The 14,682-nt window shown below is 43.1% G+C and overlaps 1 protein-coding gene across 8 annotated transcripts in view; it reads left to right on the top strand.

The window, feature by feature from the left end:
* Positions 1-14,682, top strand: part of DISP1 (dispatched RND transporter family member 1) — a 185,044-nt gene that overhangs the window by 12,268 nt on the left and 158,094 nt on the right. For 7 of the 8 annotated variants that reach the window (XM_027046439.2, XM_027046442.2, XM_027046430.2 and 4 more), the window contains exon 2: positions 9,552-9,713. The exons of the other annotated variant lie outside the window; for it this stretch is intronic. Coding sequence is in view for 1 of the 7 variants with exons in the window: in XM_027046442.2 (XP_026902243.1) it covers positions 9,697-9,713 (17 nt within the window). In the remaining 6 variants the exon portion in view is untranslated. The remainder of the gene's footprint in view (positions 1-9,551; positions 9,714-14,682) is intronic. 8 annotated transcript variants of the gene reach the window in all.

Here is a 14,682-nt window from a genome sequence, read left to right as displayed (position 1 = left end):
GCTCATGAAATTGTGGGGATTAGTAAATCCAAAATTTGTAGGGCATACTAGGCTGGAAGGTCGAGCAGGAGTTGGTGCTAAAGTTTTGAGGCAGAATTCTTTTTTCTCTGAGAAACCTGTTTTTGTTCTTAGAGCCTACAACTGCTTACATGAATCCCACCCACACAATCCAGGGTAATCTCCTTTATTTAAAGTCAATTTAGTGTAGATATTAGTCACATTTACAAAATACTTGAACTGCAACCCTAGATTCATGTTTGATTAACTTAGCTGTATCCCAACCAAGTTGGGACCAGCTATCAGTACTACAAACACATTTTGGTATATTAAAATTTGTGGTGTATAAAGTATTACATAGTGAGTACTAATTAAGGAAGTGTCTATATTTGTAGACCAATAGTCTCTAAGGGATTACCTGGGTTTTCATTCATGTGTCAGATAAAGACTAAAAAATGGACAATTTAATCAACCTTTGAAATTTGAAAGTTCTCTTTTTTTGTGTGTGGTGTTTTCTGTATGTTGTGTGTTTAAATGTAGGGTGCCTTGAATAATTTAAAAATTTTATAGCGATTTTTTTTTTGTTTTTTAATAAGTTAATGTTGTTGCTAACTCTTTTGTATAAAAAAATCTTAGAGTTGGGAATTAGTTTTGAGCTTTTTAGTCAAATTCTCATCATTTGTGGTTGGGACACTGGTCCCAGGAAGATGGAGTGATTTTGCCCAGGTAACACGGTGAATAAAAGAACCATCTTTAGAAGCCAGATCTGGTTTCCAATCCAGTGCCCTTTCTGCTGAGAGCGATTACAGTTTAAGTGACGCTAGTTAAGGGGTTTTCTGAAGAGGGGGTGATTTTGAGTGTGTACTTCAGGGACTGAGTATGAACTGATAGTTACCAGAACGGAGGCGACACTCAGGCCGTTCTCGGGCCCTGGGGGGAGGGTGGGTGGAGAGAAGTGGGTGTATCATAAGGGGTGTACAGGCGGGCCCCAAATTCACGAAGGGCACTGTGCTACCCGTGAGGCTCGGAGAGGTTTTACAAGTACAAGCTAGCCATTGGTTGGTTCACAGGGGATATTCCAGAGGACCTTGAAGTAGAGAGAACATGTGGCCTGAAAGACCTCACTGAGGGAGCTTTCCTTCGCGAGGACCGTCAGAGAGCAGAGGAACAGGGAGCTGTGGGGACCCTGCTCCTCTCTGTGAGGGGCACAGGGCAGGGACTTGGAAGTCCCCTGGAAGGGAATTTGAAGGGTTCCACGGGGCATAGAGAAGACGTTGGAGGGTGTAAATGGATTCTTGAGAAGGTTGCCAGGTTTGAGGCATAACCTGAGTTTACTTCCTTACCTGCAAAATGAGCATAATAATTCCCAGTGCACTAAGTCGTTAGAGCGAGTGAAGGAGATGATGTATGTGGTGCTTATTAGCATAATGCCCAGCACGTAGGACTCAAAAGTGATAGCTTTTTTATACTACATCATGGCAGCTGCCTGAGGGTCTTATCAGGAGGTGTTGCTGGAGTGAGATCCTTTTTTTAATTCCCCTTTCCCTTATTCTAGCTACTCTATGCCACCCTGCAGTTCTGCAGTGTGGGTTCTTTCTTCAGGCAGGTGCACGTCCCTGACTACGTGGAGTACTTTCTTACCGCTGCCGCACTCTTACGCACTTTGTGGGGGGGGGTTGTATTTCAATTGCAAATTTAATTTCATCAAATTGAAAAGATGTACTTAAATATGGCACTATTTCCAATTAATTTTACTTTTTTTTTTTTTTTTTTTTTTTTGCACTTTGGAATATAACTACAAAGATAACAGTTGGAAAGGGGAACGAAAGTCCAGGATTATTGAAGTAACTTCTCCCTTTCCTCTTCAAAGGGTCATTTCCTTCAGGTTGTAAGTAAAAAACAAAATGAAAAATGTATATTTTTTAATGTTTATTTATTTTTGAGAGAGACAGAGACAGAATGTGAGTGGGTTAGGGGCAGAGAGCGAGGGAGACACAGAATCGCAAGCAGGCTCCAGGCTCCGAGCTGTCAGCACAGAGCCCGACGCGGGGCTCAAACTCACGAACCGTGAGATCATGACCTGAGCCGAAGTCGGACGCTTAACCAATTGAGCCACCCAGGCGCCCCAAAATGAAATATTTCAATGGATGCCAACTCCAAAGAGAAGGGACTTAAAAGACATTTTCTGTGGTATTTGCTTCTTAAGATACAAAAGCACTTCAGGATATAGACTCAGCAGTAATTAAATAACAGATTTTTTTCATTGTATGGGATCAAATATGAGATTACTAGATCTGAGGCATAGAGTTTCTGCCCCAACTTTATTGCATAATTATTTCTGAACTGGACCTGGGAACATTTCACTGTATTCAGAACATTGGTAGGATATGCTTTTGACTCCGAGTAACTTAATGTGTTTAGATATAATTTCAAGCAGCCTTTGTGACATTTGAAGATCTGTTGATAAGGGCTCTCTCTGCAACCCGTGGGGCTGGAAGAGAGCTCTCAGCACAGGTTTGTAGGCTGGGTTTAAATTTAAGTTGAGAAATTTGTGTGTGTCTACATTCACAAGCAAAAAGAGTTTGGGGGCATCTGGGTGGCTCAGTCAGTTAAGTGTCTGACTTTGGCTCAGGTCATGATCTCGCAGTTCGTGAGTTCGAGCCCCGTGTCGGGCTCTGTGCTGACAGCTCGGAGCCTGGAGCCTGCTTCGGATTCTGTGTCTCCCTCTCTGTCTGCCTCTACCCCGCTCATTCTCTGTCTCTCTTTCTTTCAAAAATACATAAAACATTAAAAAAAAAAAAAAGTTTGGAAAAGTTGAAAGAGATCCTTAGGGGAGGGAAGTACAGTTGAAAAAGTTTCTTTGGGGGCTCCTGGGTGGCTCAGTTGGTTAAGCGTCTGACTCTTGGTTTCCGTTCAGGTCATGATCTCACGGTTCGTGAGTTCGAACCCTGCATCAGACTCCATGCTGTCAGTGCAGAGCCTGCTTGGGATTCTCTCTCTCCCTCTCCCTCTGTCTCTCTTCCCCCCTTCCTTCTCCCTCTCTCTCTCTCCCTCCCTCCCTCCCTCCCTCCCTCTCTCTCTGGCTGTCTCCTGCTCATACCCTCCCTCTCTCTCCAAATAAATGAATAAACTTGAAAAAAGTTTCTTTTTAGCAACCTCTAACTGCTTTTTTAAAAAACGACGCAATTAAATGAACATTAATTTTTTAATGACGGATGTTCTGTAGTTTGATTGTAAGGTTGAGCAGTTTTGTATTTTCAGGCCCCAGTGTTTCGGCTTATGTGGTGTCCGGTGTCAAAGTCCTAGGGTAGTTAGGTGTTGTAGTCTCTAGTGGCACTTGATTTTCAGTGAGATGCGCTGGTAATTCTCGCCCTGAAAAGCCGGAGCGGTTTGTGGACCATCGTGTTTGCTCCAGGGCCGCTGGTGGGCACTGTCCTGCTGTCCCCTCCTCTCCCTGCTCCGTCGTCCCCTCCCTTGTGGTGCATCCCCTCTCACAGGCGCCGCACGTGTCAGCGTCACCCCGTTGCTCTAATTGTGTCCCTTAACCTCTCCCCCAGACCTCCGTCTCCCTTGTAACCGGCAGCTCATCTGTAATTATTTGATGATGTTAATTCAGAGGAAAGTGTGGAATGACTGATCGGTCTACTTATTATATGCAATTGTATAAACCGTGTGTTTTAAACTGGAATTTGTAGAACCAAACAAAAACCTGTCAATCCAAAGTGTTAGTAAGTGGTTTAATACATAGAGACGGCTTCTTTACCTTGTTTCTTCAGACTTCCTTTTTTTGGATTCCCAGTTTCTCAGAGAACACACTTCTTCCCCGGAGGGGTGGAGGAGAGGAGACAGAATCATGGGGGGAGACAGACCTTTTCCAACTTGACGGATCGGTGGAGCTGCTCCTTGACTTTCTTCTGCAGGTGCTTCCTCTGTAATCTCACTGCATCTCGTTTTGCAGGTTCCTGTCTTCACCTTGCCCTGAGGTGGGTTCTCCTGCTTTCCATGTTATCACCTCACACTCTCTCCCATGAAGCTTAGGCTCTCACTTCGCTTTTTAGAACCATGCTGCTGAGTTCTGTTGACACAGTTAACTTTTTCCATCAAGGGGTGAAGGTCACCACTAAATGCGTTCCTCTTGTTGAGAATGTCTCTACTAATACTGGCTTCTACTTATTGATCGTATACTGTATGCCAGGCACTGTCCCAGCTGTTTACTGTACATTGTATTCAGGCCTCACGACAACCTTATTTATGGTAGATGCTTATATTTCCTTTGTGTAGATGAGGAAACCAAAGTTTGCAGAGATTAAATAATTTGTTTAAGTTTGTAACACTTAGAAACGGTGAAGCGAATTCTAAAGCCTGTCTGCTTTGGATTGTACAGTTTTCCTCTATGTTTTCAAAGCGCCTTAAATTCCGGGTCTACCCTAAAGCACTTTCTATGAGAGTGAACAGCATGTTGGTTCTAGAGCTCTTTTTAATATTCACGCACTCGTAGTAGTGTTTGGGATCCACACGTTCCGCTTTAAACCTCCCTGAAATGCAGTCAGTGTATTATGGACAAGGGTGGTGCTGTCATTATCGTAGCTTCTAGCACAAAGTAGTAAGTGCTTACAAAATATTTGCTGCATGGATGAAAACAGTGACAGACCGAGAGGTGGCATCAGTGTGGGGGGCTATTCACAGAAGAATTCATTTCCTTTGGAATGTGAAGCAGGAACTTTTCCCCCATTACAGCATGCTGCAGGGCAGGGCCGGAATCCAGGCTTTGATTAACATCACCCACGCTCTTTTTTGTTGTTTAGCTTTACAACCACAAGTTACTGCCAGCTGAAAAGGATGATGGGGAGTGATGATGAATGCATTTCCATTTGCTGCAAAGAAAATTTTAGACAGTTTCACTCATTTTAAACCGAGATAAAAAGGCCGCTTTGAAACGAAGAGTAAATTAATGGCTACCAAGTAAGTGGTTATCAGATTCCTGCTCCAGACGTCACCTCAGGTGGTGCTGCCCGTGGTCATCGGTCATCGCTGCCAGGTCACAGTTCCGTCTCAGATAGTTTCTGCCCTGGGGGTGGGGGGTGATGGGAGAATTCCAGGGTTCTTAAGGGTCTTTTCTTTCCATCCCCGAGTTGTAGGTTTTAGATCTAGGTGTTACTTTCCCTGAGACTGCTTAGGGTTTCTTAGGCCATCAAGGTCAAATGCAAACCAGACTTTTGGAATTATCTGCCGTGGGTCCTCATGCCCCTGGAACGTATTACACAAACGAACGAAACTGTTTTGAGTAGGTTCGCATCTGCGATTCCCACCCCCAGCTGCTAAGGCTGTGAGGGGAGCATATTGAATTGTGGTTGCAGAGTAATTGGTGGTTTTTGATTATTTTTGACTTTATTATGTTTTTTTTTAACGTTTATTTATTTTTGAGACAGAGAGAGACAGAGCATGATTGGGGGAAGGTTAGAGAGAGAGAGGGAGACACAGAATCTGAAACAGGCTCCAGGCTCCAAGCTGTCAGCACAGAGCCCGATGTGGGGCTCGAACTCACGGACCGTGAGATCATGACCTGAGCCGAAGTCGGACGCTTAACCGACTGAGCCACCCAGGCGCCCCAGACTTTATTACCGTTTTTTATGGTTGCCTCTCAAGATCACTGCGGCAGTATATTACAGAAAAATTTCATTAGTCCCTTAATACTGTAACCTGATTGTTAGTAATAAGATCTCTGGGCTCAGGTGAGCAGGTCAGTGGTCACTGGTATGCTTTAATAATTATTAATGATTTCATTTGTGGCTGTTTGGTATTGGATGTGGTTGTGTTGGCTGAATGCTGTATGATGGGCATTAGGATTACCTCCTCCTATCAGGGAGTGAGTGACTAAAATACAATTTCTTTAATTAACAACTGCGCAGGGTGCTTTTTGATGCTTCTAGTAGTGCCCGTATTGTAAAATAAGAGAAACGGGATTCCGTGGCTAGCTAGAATCATTAAATGTTTACTATATGCCGATTCTCGTGCTCAGGACTTTGTGTCTGTTCTTTCGAATTTAACCCTTTCTGCAGGCCTGTTAAGGGCTATCGTGCCAGCCCCACAGTTAGGGACACTGAGGTCTGTGGAAGGGACGTGGACTGCCCGTGTTGCACAGTAACTGGACCTGGGATTTGGACCTGGGCACCCTGACCTCAGGGCCGTAGCCCTTGGCTGCTGTGCCGCGCATCAAGCCCGGAGGCCTTGCTGTGTGTGGAATACAGCTCTCTTGAGGGCTTCACTCCTGAGGTCCACCACGTACGTCATTTCCTGTTGGAGCGTGTGTATACATGCAGGGTTTTCCATTTCTGTTCTAATGAAACTTTCATCTTTAGTTTTAGTGGTTGCCAGTTGGTTTCTTGCAAAACATTTTCGGCTTTTAGCATTTAAAAAGATTTTTTTGTAATCTTTATTTATTTTTGAGAGAGTGAGAGAGAGACAGTGAGAGCAGGGGAGGAACAGAGAGAGGGGGAGACAGAATCGGAAGCAGGCTCCAGGCTGAGCTGTCGGCACAGAGCCCGACGCGGGGCTCGAACCCACGAACCGTGAGATCATGACCTGAGCCGAAGTTGGACGCTTAACCGACGGAGCCACCCAGGTGCCCCCAGCTCTTAGCATTTTTATTCAGGTGAGAGGATTGGGTCACCTTGCTGACCGCCATGTGTGCTTCAAAGTCGGGGGTAGTCAGACCTTTATACTGGTAGAAACAAAAACCTTAAAGCACTCATACTTTATTTTGGGTCATGTTATAATTTGGGGGGCAGAATTGCCTTGAAGTTTATCTTAGACAGTTATGGAAATTAATTTCTGTTCTTTAAAATGCACAGACGGGGAAGTTCTGGAAACATCCTGTGAAGAAGAGAAAAAATCCACTCAGAATTTAAAATTGGCCATGGAGGGGGCGCCTGGGTGGCACCTGGGTGGCTCAGTCAGTTGAGTGTCCAGCTTTGGCTCAGGTCATGATCTCAGGGTTCACGGGCTCGAGCCCCTCATCGGGCTCTGTGCTGACAGCCTGGAGCCTGCTTCCGATTCTATGTGTGTGTGTCTCTCTCTGCCCCTCCCCTGCTCGTGTTCTGTTTCTCTCTCAAAAATTAATGTTAAAAAATTAAAAAATAAATAAAATTGGCCATGGACAGTTTAAAAAGGGGGTGTGGAGAGAGCAGGGATAATCCGTATGTGGGCTGTTGAACTCAAGGAGTCTCACGTTATTTTGTCTTAGAGTCAACCTTTATAACACTATTATTGGGAAATACTTGACTTATCTTTTTCTGAACACTCTGATTTTTGGAGCACAGTTTCTAAATTCACAAAATAATCTTTATACAACAAGATGTTATTGTATTTTGGGATCATATGCTCATTCTGAATTTTAACAAATTTTAACTAGCTGAAATGAGTTTTATATCTTTGAGGTGATATAATTAAAAAAAATTTTTTTTTTTTTTAATTGCAGAAAGGTGGGGGTTGGACAGGTCAGTAGGTATCTAAGAGCAGCTACTGGGTTTTCTTTATCATATACGAAGTGTTATCCTTTGCATTTTGCTACGCAAGGGGCATTCGCTTCAGCCTGAACTTCATCTTTCTTGCGAAAACCTATACATGTAAGCACACTTTTGGAACAGTAAACAGCTTGAGCTACTGTATATGCTACAGTTTTACTTGGAATCTTTTCAGCTGAATAAGGAAGGAGTATAGTTGACTGTACCAGCTGTGGTATTCATGATAAAAATGATCTGATCTAGCCGCCTGCAACAGTGACCTGCTTGGTGGTGAACACACTTGAGGGTCATGAAAAGCAGGAAGGGAACCGGCTTGGGGCCGGGTATCAGGTACTCCAATGTTAACTCAGATCCTGGGCTGGAAGCTTTGTATCATTTTCTCTTTTTAGAGATGAAGAAACTGGAATTTGAGAAGCGGATGGCTTGTGTTTGTGGAGAGAACTGCCAGGTGCCGAGCTCGGGTTCCACCCTGGGCCCCCCACCTGGGGCTCTGACTCCGAGGCCCGGATGCTCTGTCCTGTCCTGTGCTGTCTTCTCTCTTCGTTCCATTTTCACGCTTTGACCTCTGCTGGAAGGTTTTCATTCCGTTTCTTTTCTTTTACTGGTTATCCTAAGGAAGTTAAGGACAGTAGGATCAGCCTCTTTCTGATACACACTGCTTTATTGGCATTACAGTTCTGGGACTTGATCTTTTAACCCCAGAAAATGACATAGTGTTTAGATTTACCCATATGCATTTATCTTTTTTTTCTTTTTCTTTTTTTTTTTTTTTTTTTCCTTCTGACCATTCCTTCGTGTGTATCAACAGTACGATGAATTGTTTTTTAATGCATCTCCCCTTTAGGGCTTTATGTGGGAGGGTTTCTGCTCTGCACCTGGCATACACCCACCGGTTTGCCTCCTGTGACCTTTTCCTCTAGCTTCTCCTCTCCCCTCTTCAAGTTCTGTGTGGATGCACATAGGACATGCTGGTTTCAGAACTAACTCACCTCTAGGTTCGTGCTTTCTTACCATTTCCGCCTTGGAACATTTCTCTTGCTTTATAGCTAGCTCTGCCCTACGTTTTAAAAAGAATTTTGAAATCTGTAAGACAGCATCTCTGGACGCTCTCCAGCCATCAGGTTTCTACTGCCAGAACTAGGAGTCCGCCTTGTCATTGTGCTTGGCTGGAGTGTTTTGCACCGAACCTGGGGGTGGGGGAGGACTTGCATACCCATTCTTACTAACTAGCAAAACTCTTTCGTTGAGAATCATAGGAAATAACTTGTGAGCCAGCCACGCACCCTGGAAATGACTGGTTTGAAGGAGAATGATGGGGTTTAGGACGCGCGACCCCAAAGTATGGCACCTTGGCATGTTGGATATTTTAATCTGAAGGAATTTGAGGAATGGCAGGTGCAGGCAGGACTTTCTGACCTTCCCCCGAAACAGGTCACAGACCCTCACACGAGGGGTGCCCTCCCTGTGCCCAGAGGAGAGGAGCACCCTTCTCTGAGGGTGAGGGATGCCAAGGGGAATTGAATGAACACTCTTTGCTAAGATTCCCCAGTTTACTATTCCTAGCTTTTATCTTCCTTTACCTTATCGTGTTTTTCCATGATTGTTTTCGTCATACCCAGTATGAAAAGTTAGGTTTAACCGTTTCTTTGGTCTTAATTTCCTTACAAAGGCTTCTCTGTCACATAAAACTTATGTTTAAAACAAATAATATGATGGGGCGCCTGGGTGGCGCAGTCGGTTAAGCGTCCGACTTCAGCCAGGTCAGGATCTCGCGGTCCGGGAGTTCGAGCCCCGTGTCGGGCTCTGGGCTGATGGCTCAGAGCCTGGAGCCTGCTTCGGATTCTGTGTCTCCCTCTCTCTCTGCCCCTCCCCCGTTCATGCTCTGTCTCTCTCTGTCCTAAAAATAAATAAACGTTGAAAAAAACAAAAAAACAAATAATATGCCTTTCTTTCTTAATCTGTCTTTTGTCACAGAGACCCAGCCAAAAATTTAGAAGAGTAGAGAGAAAAGGTATTTTTCCTCCCTTGCAGTTTCTGGTGACCATGAGGGGCTGGCTGGGACCCTGCTCACTCCAGAGTCTGCAGACGGGATCTTGGGAGAACTGGCCAAAGTCCACGAAAGGCTGGAATTCTTGCCGCGGCCAGCTGTCTCACATCGTCGTGTAGTGCCTGGTCTATGCCAGAGAGAAACCGGTAAGCGCTTATCTTTGTCCCTTCTGTTCCAAATTCAGACTAGCAGGGGGGAAACGGTTGTAGAAACTAGATGTTTGAATTGTGACTCCTGTGGATGTGTTTTGGGCAGCCATTTGTTGACCCTTTCCCTCCAGGGACTCCCCCACACTCTTGCTGTCCTGGTCCTCCTGTGTGTCTCATCTCTCGCCCTGAAAGCTTGGCGTGGCTTTCCACCACGGGGCGTGCAGGTTATACACTTGTGTGTGTAGGGCTCAGTTGTCAGGCTGGGGTCCCCAGGAGCGTGGCTGGACACAACTGTGAGTTGCACCCCATTTGTGGCTAATCCCACCCCTCCCCCAAACTGGTGCCACCTGTCAGCCGTGTTGTCAGAGTCTCTTCTTGGCTGTTTCTGGCTCTGGATGGTGGGAGGATTCCTCTGCACCCTCGTTGGGAAGCTGGTTGTGTCTGTGTCTGAGCCGTAAAAGGCTCATTGGTTTTAAGTCATAAAAGGCTTATTATCAGTTTGGAATCACTTGAAACAGGTGCAGCTTTGGTTTAAAAAAAAAAAAGTCAGGGTGGGGGCAGTTCATGACTGTCAGGGGTATTTGTTGTCTGTCCTGTCTGAAACCTGGTAAGATATTTTAAAGGAGGTCTTTAAAAAAAATACATGGTCAGAAGTTGCCCTCCTTGGAAGCTGGTTTTTTTTTTTTTTTAAGTTGGCCCTTCTCTCTGATCCTGCTCCTCCCGTGGGACTCCTAACCCTTCTCCAGCTCCTGCCCACTGTGTGTCACCAGCTCCCTCTATGTCCCTTTGCACCGGCGCGGTTTTGCTGAGGATAATTTGGAATGTCACTGGCTTCTTTAGGACACTTAGAATGGCAAACTGCTCCTCTGAGACATCTGTCTGCCTGTGGCTTCTCCTCCTCTGTCTTCCTCTTGCTCCCTTGATCCTCCATTCAGTCCCCTGGGTCCCTCAACAGGTAACCCCCCCCCCCCAGCCCCTATCTCATCCGTCCTTCTGTCCACGCTGCCAGACCTCTTTCCACTCCAGCTCCACAGACACTTGAACTTCAGACTTCCTAGCATTATCAGGCTGAGAAGAAAAAAGGCCAATTGGAAACTGATACAATATTTTATCTGCTCAGATGCGCAGTGGAGACTGCACTAAACGTCTCTTCAGTCACTTGTGTAAAATGTAGCTTACAGCCCTCATAAGATTATGAGTCAGGGCAAATAAAACTCCTCTAAACCTTCTCCAAAAATATTAGTCAAAGCATTAGCCCTCATCGTGAGGAGGTAACCCCCAATTTACCCTCTTTGTCACAAACACAATTCAGATAAACATATAAAATGGATAAAAACCAGTGAGTTTGTTTTATTATGTTTTACGGACACATCGCTAAAATTTTATTTTTTTAAATTTTAGAGAGAGAGTGTGTGTGAGCAGGGGAGAGGGGCAGAGGGAGAGAGAGAGAGAGAATCTTTTTTTTTTTTTTAATTAAAAAAATTTTTTTTAAATTTATTTTTGAGACAGAGAGAGACAGAGCATGAGCAGGGGAGGGGCAGAGAGAGAGCGAGACACAGAATCAGAAGCAGGCTCCAGGCTCTGAGCTGTCAGCACAGAGCCCGACGCAGGGCTCAAACTCATGAACTGTGAGATCATGACCTGAGCTGAAGTCAGACGTTCAACTGACTGAGCCATCCAGGCTCCCCGGGAGAGAGAGAGAATCTTAAGCAGGCCCCAGGCTGAGCCGATGCAGGGCTCTATCCCATGACCCTGGGATCATGACCTGAGCCGAAATCAAGAGTCAGATGCTTACCTGACTGAGCCACCCAGGTACCCCACCGCTAAAATTCTAGAGTGGAAGCTGTGAAATCTTTGTGTTTGTATGCATCTGTAGGTTATGTGTATGTGATATTTTTCTATCTCGGGAAAGTATTTCCAGGTTCGTTTATACAATCCCTTAAAGGAGGTCTTTTCAAGTTGGCTTGGAGATAAATGAGCACTTACATAAATTCAAGTATTGCTACAACTCTGCTACAACTCTAAGGAATATAGAAACTGACCCAAGCCTTTTATTTTAAAGTTCACATGATCTGGGTTAACCTCTGGTAAATAAAGCTAGCTTTAAGATTGTTAATAAAATCAAAACAGATAAATTTTTAAGGTTGTCAGCCTTAAATATAATGCAGCCATACAGTTTTTTCCTACCTGGGTTTACTGGTCACATGAGCTTATGTTATCTCTACTAAATGCATAAGATTATGAAAATATAAATCCAACCTAAGAACAAAAGATACAATCAAAATAAATTGATATATGTCAAGGACAACAGTAAAATAAAAAAAAAAAAAAAGAGAGAATGAAAGGAAGAAAGGAAGAAAGACGGGAGACATCAAGTATTTTTCATGCCTGCCTGATTTGTCCCCAAGAAAAATCATTTAAAATGATGGATAGTTTTATTTAATATCTCACAAAATTTTCATGACTAATTCAGGCATACTTGTTAAGAACAAGTGAATTAATGTAAGAGGGGTAAAAGTTTATGAGCTTTTTAAAAGCAATCTTGTTGTATAATATGTGTACTTTAAAAAAAATTTTTTTAATGTTTATTTTTGAGAGAGAGAGAGGCAGAGCACAAGTGGGGAAGGGGCAGAGAGAGAGGAAGACACAGAGTCCGAAGCAGGCTCCAGGCTCTGAGCTGTCAGCACAGAGCCCGACGTGGGGCTTGAACTCAGGAGCCGGGAGATCATGACCTGAGCTGAAGTCGGACGCTTAACCGACTGAACCACCCAGGCTCCCCTGTCCACTTAAAAAGAGTTCCAAAAATTTTTTGATAACTTGAAACATTAAAGCTATACTAAGTTAAATGATGGATATTCACTGAATATCTAGACCATTTCCAAATAAGATAAAGCACTGGAATACTAACTGCAGAACATAAATTTATGTACTTTTTGCTTCTTAAATTTTATAGAGAGACAAGAGATATTTATGTGCATCTATTTAGCAAACATGTCCTTTGTCACATCCGAAAGTTGTACTTAGAGGAAGCATATGCCTCTAGAAACTGAAGTAATGAATTCATAGATTTGCTAGTTTACTACAGGATGTTAGCATGTGGCAGACAGCTCATAATTGCCTGCTTCCTAGTTTTCACTGAAAATTAGGGTTACTGAGGGTTAAACATTCTTATAGATTGTGTGAATGAAACTACTAGAAATAATAAAGACAGAAGAAAAGTATGCAAACTATGCAAGGAAAACGTGTTTATGATAAGAAAAAGTGTATAAGGTGTAAAGGATATATTTTTGTTAGGAGAGAAAGTAATTTGTCCTAATATAGGATATGGCTGGCTGTTCTAGAATAGAAAAATGAAAAGAGTAGGTAGATGAAAAATGAAAACTAGGTAGATACATTTTTTAAAAGTTTGTAGAAGGGTTGAGGAAAAGGGATTTTATTGTGTTGTCAAGCTGCCATGATTGAATAGCTTTATTTGTAAATTAAAAGATGAACCTTAATATCAGAAGTATACTGATGTAAAACTAGAATGATGAATTTTCTTGGCTTATTGGTGTGCTTTCATTAAGAAATTGTAAAAAGATTTTTTCTTTATGTTTTAAGTAATTTTCCTGGGGAACCAAAATTTTGTTATCAGAATGATTTCCTGGGCTTCATGTTGTGCTTATCAGGTCTTTGGTTACTTAAGAAAACCAAATCTTCTCAATATTAAAACAGCTAAGGGTTTTTTCACAACTATGTTACCTTCTGTATCTGCCTTTAGGAACTTTTGTCATTTTGGTTAAATAGATAATTAAGTATTAGAATGATCTATGGTGCTATTTGATCCAGCATTCAAATCTGTTGACGGTTTTGACCAGTTTTCCAAAATCAATTCTAGATAAAGTCTTGGTGACTTAAACTGACTTGAGCTTTTAAAGAAAGTCCCTGGAAAATCTCAAAGGATTTGTTTCTCACTTTGTAAAAGAGAGAGATGTTAAACTAATTGGGCTTATTTGCTGTATTAAACTGTGTTGGAAGTATTGTCAAATCAAGTGACGATAAGCTTTCTTTAGGTTATAATGTATGGATATGTGCTATTAATATAAATATTTCCGAATTGTATGAAGTTCATGGAAATTCATCAGCACTTCTGATGTTTATGAGGTGTTCAGCATCAGGTTATCAGTCATACTTCTGGTTATTATGTCACTGAAGTACAGTGCCTTGTCAGTTACGTCGGAGTGACCTCATCAGACCTTGAACCAGGGCCATTTTACGGTCTTGTGCCGTGTACGGACTGGTGGTGGTGGTGGTGGTGGTTAACTCCTGATCCTTGTCTGAAAGTGTTTACAGTCAGCTACAGGCCACAGTGCCCAGTGATGCCCTCCCATGAATGACTTTGAGACCATGCCAGTGGTCTGAGTAATTTTCCAAACTGATGAAGTTTACGGGTTCCTAAAACTGCTGATCAAAGATCAACCAGAAGAAGAATTAATTACATGAGACTGAACTGCTGAGGAGAGTTATAATTTTTTTGACAACTTGTTGTTTGAAACATTGCTCATTCTTTAATGTTTGGTTTTTCTCTTAAACTGCCTGTTACTTACAGCAGTTTGGTAAAGTATACTGTTGTGAACGGAGATGAAACAATGACTTTTTCTCCCTCCCTGGTCCTTCCAGAATCCCGAGACCCTTACTGCCTTTTTATTTTCATGGCAATATCGTTATTTGCATAGGTCCTACAAGAATCTCTTTTCCTTGTAATAGGATGTCATTGAAAGCTTTGGTTATATTACCGATGTTGACTCGACTGTCATATTTGGGAATGATGTATACAATTAGATGTGACCAGACGGTTTTAAGGAACTAAGATGGTCTTTATAGAGCGGTGATAATGAAACTCTCTTGGGGGAAAAACTGGCCTGGTATCTGGCTTACAGGTTTCCCAGCCTTATAAGTGAGTAAGGCATGTTGCTTCCTGGGAGGC

This window comes from Acinonyx jubatus, chromosome E4 (assembly GCF_027475565.1).
Source record: "Acinonyx jubatus isolate Ajub_Pintada_27869175 chromosome E4, VMU_Ajub_asm_v1.0, whole genome shotgun sequence".
Taxonomy (NCBI): domain Eukaryota; kingdom Metazoa; phylum Chordata; class Mammalia; order Carnivora; family Felidae; genus Acinonyx; species Acinonyx jubatus.
The sequence above is the reverse complement of the archived record's forward strand: the minus strand, read 5'-3'. Positions and strand labels throughout refer to the sequence as shown.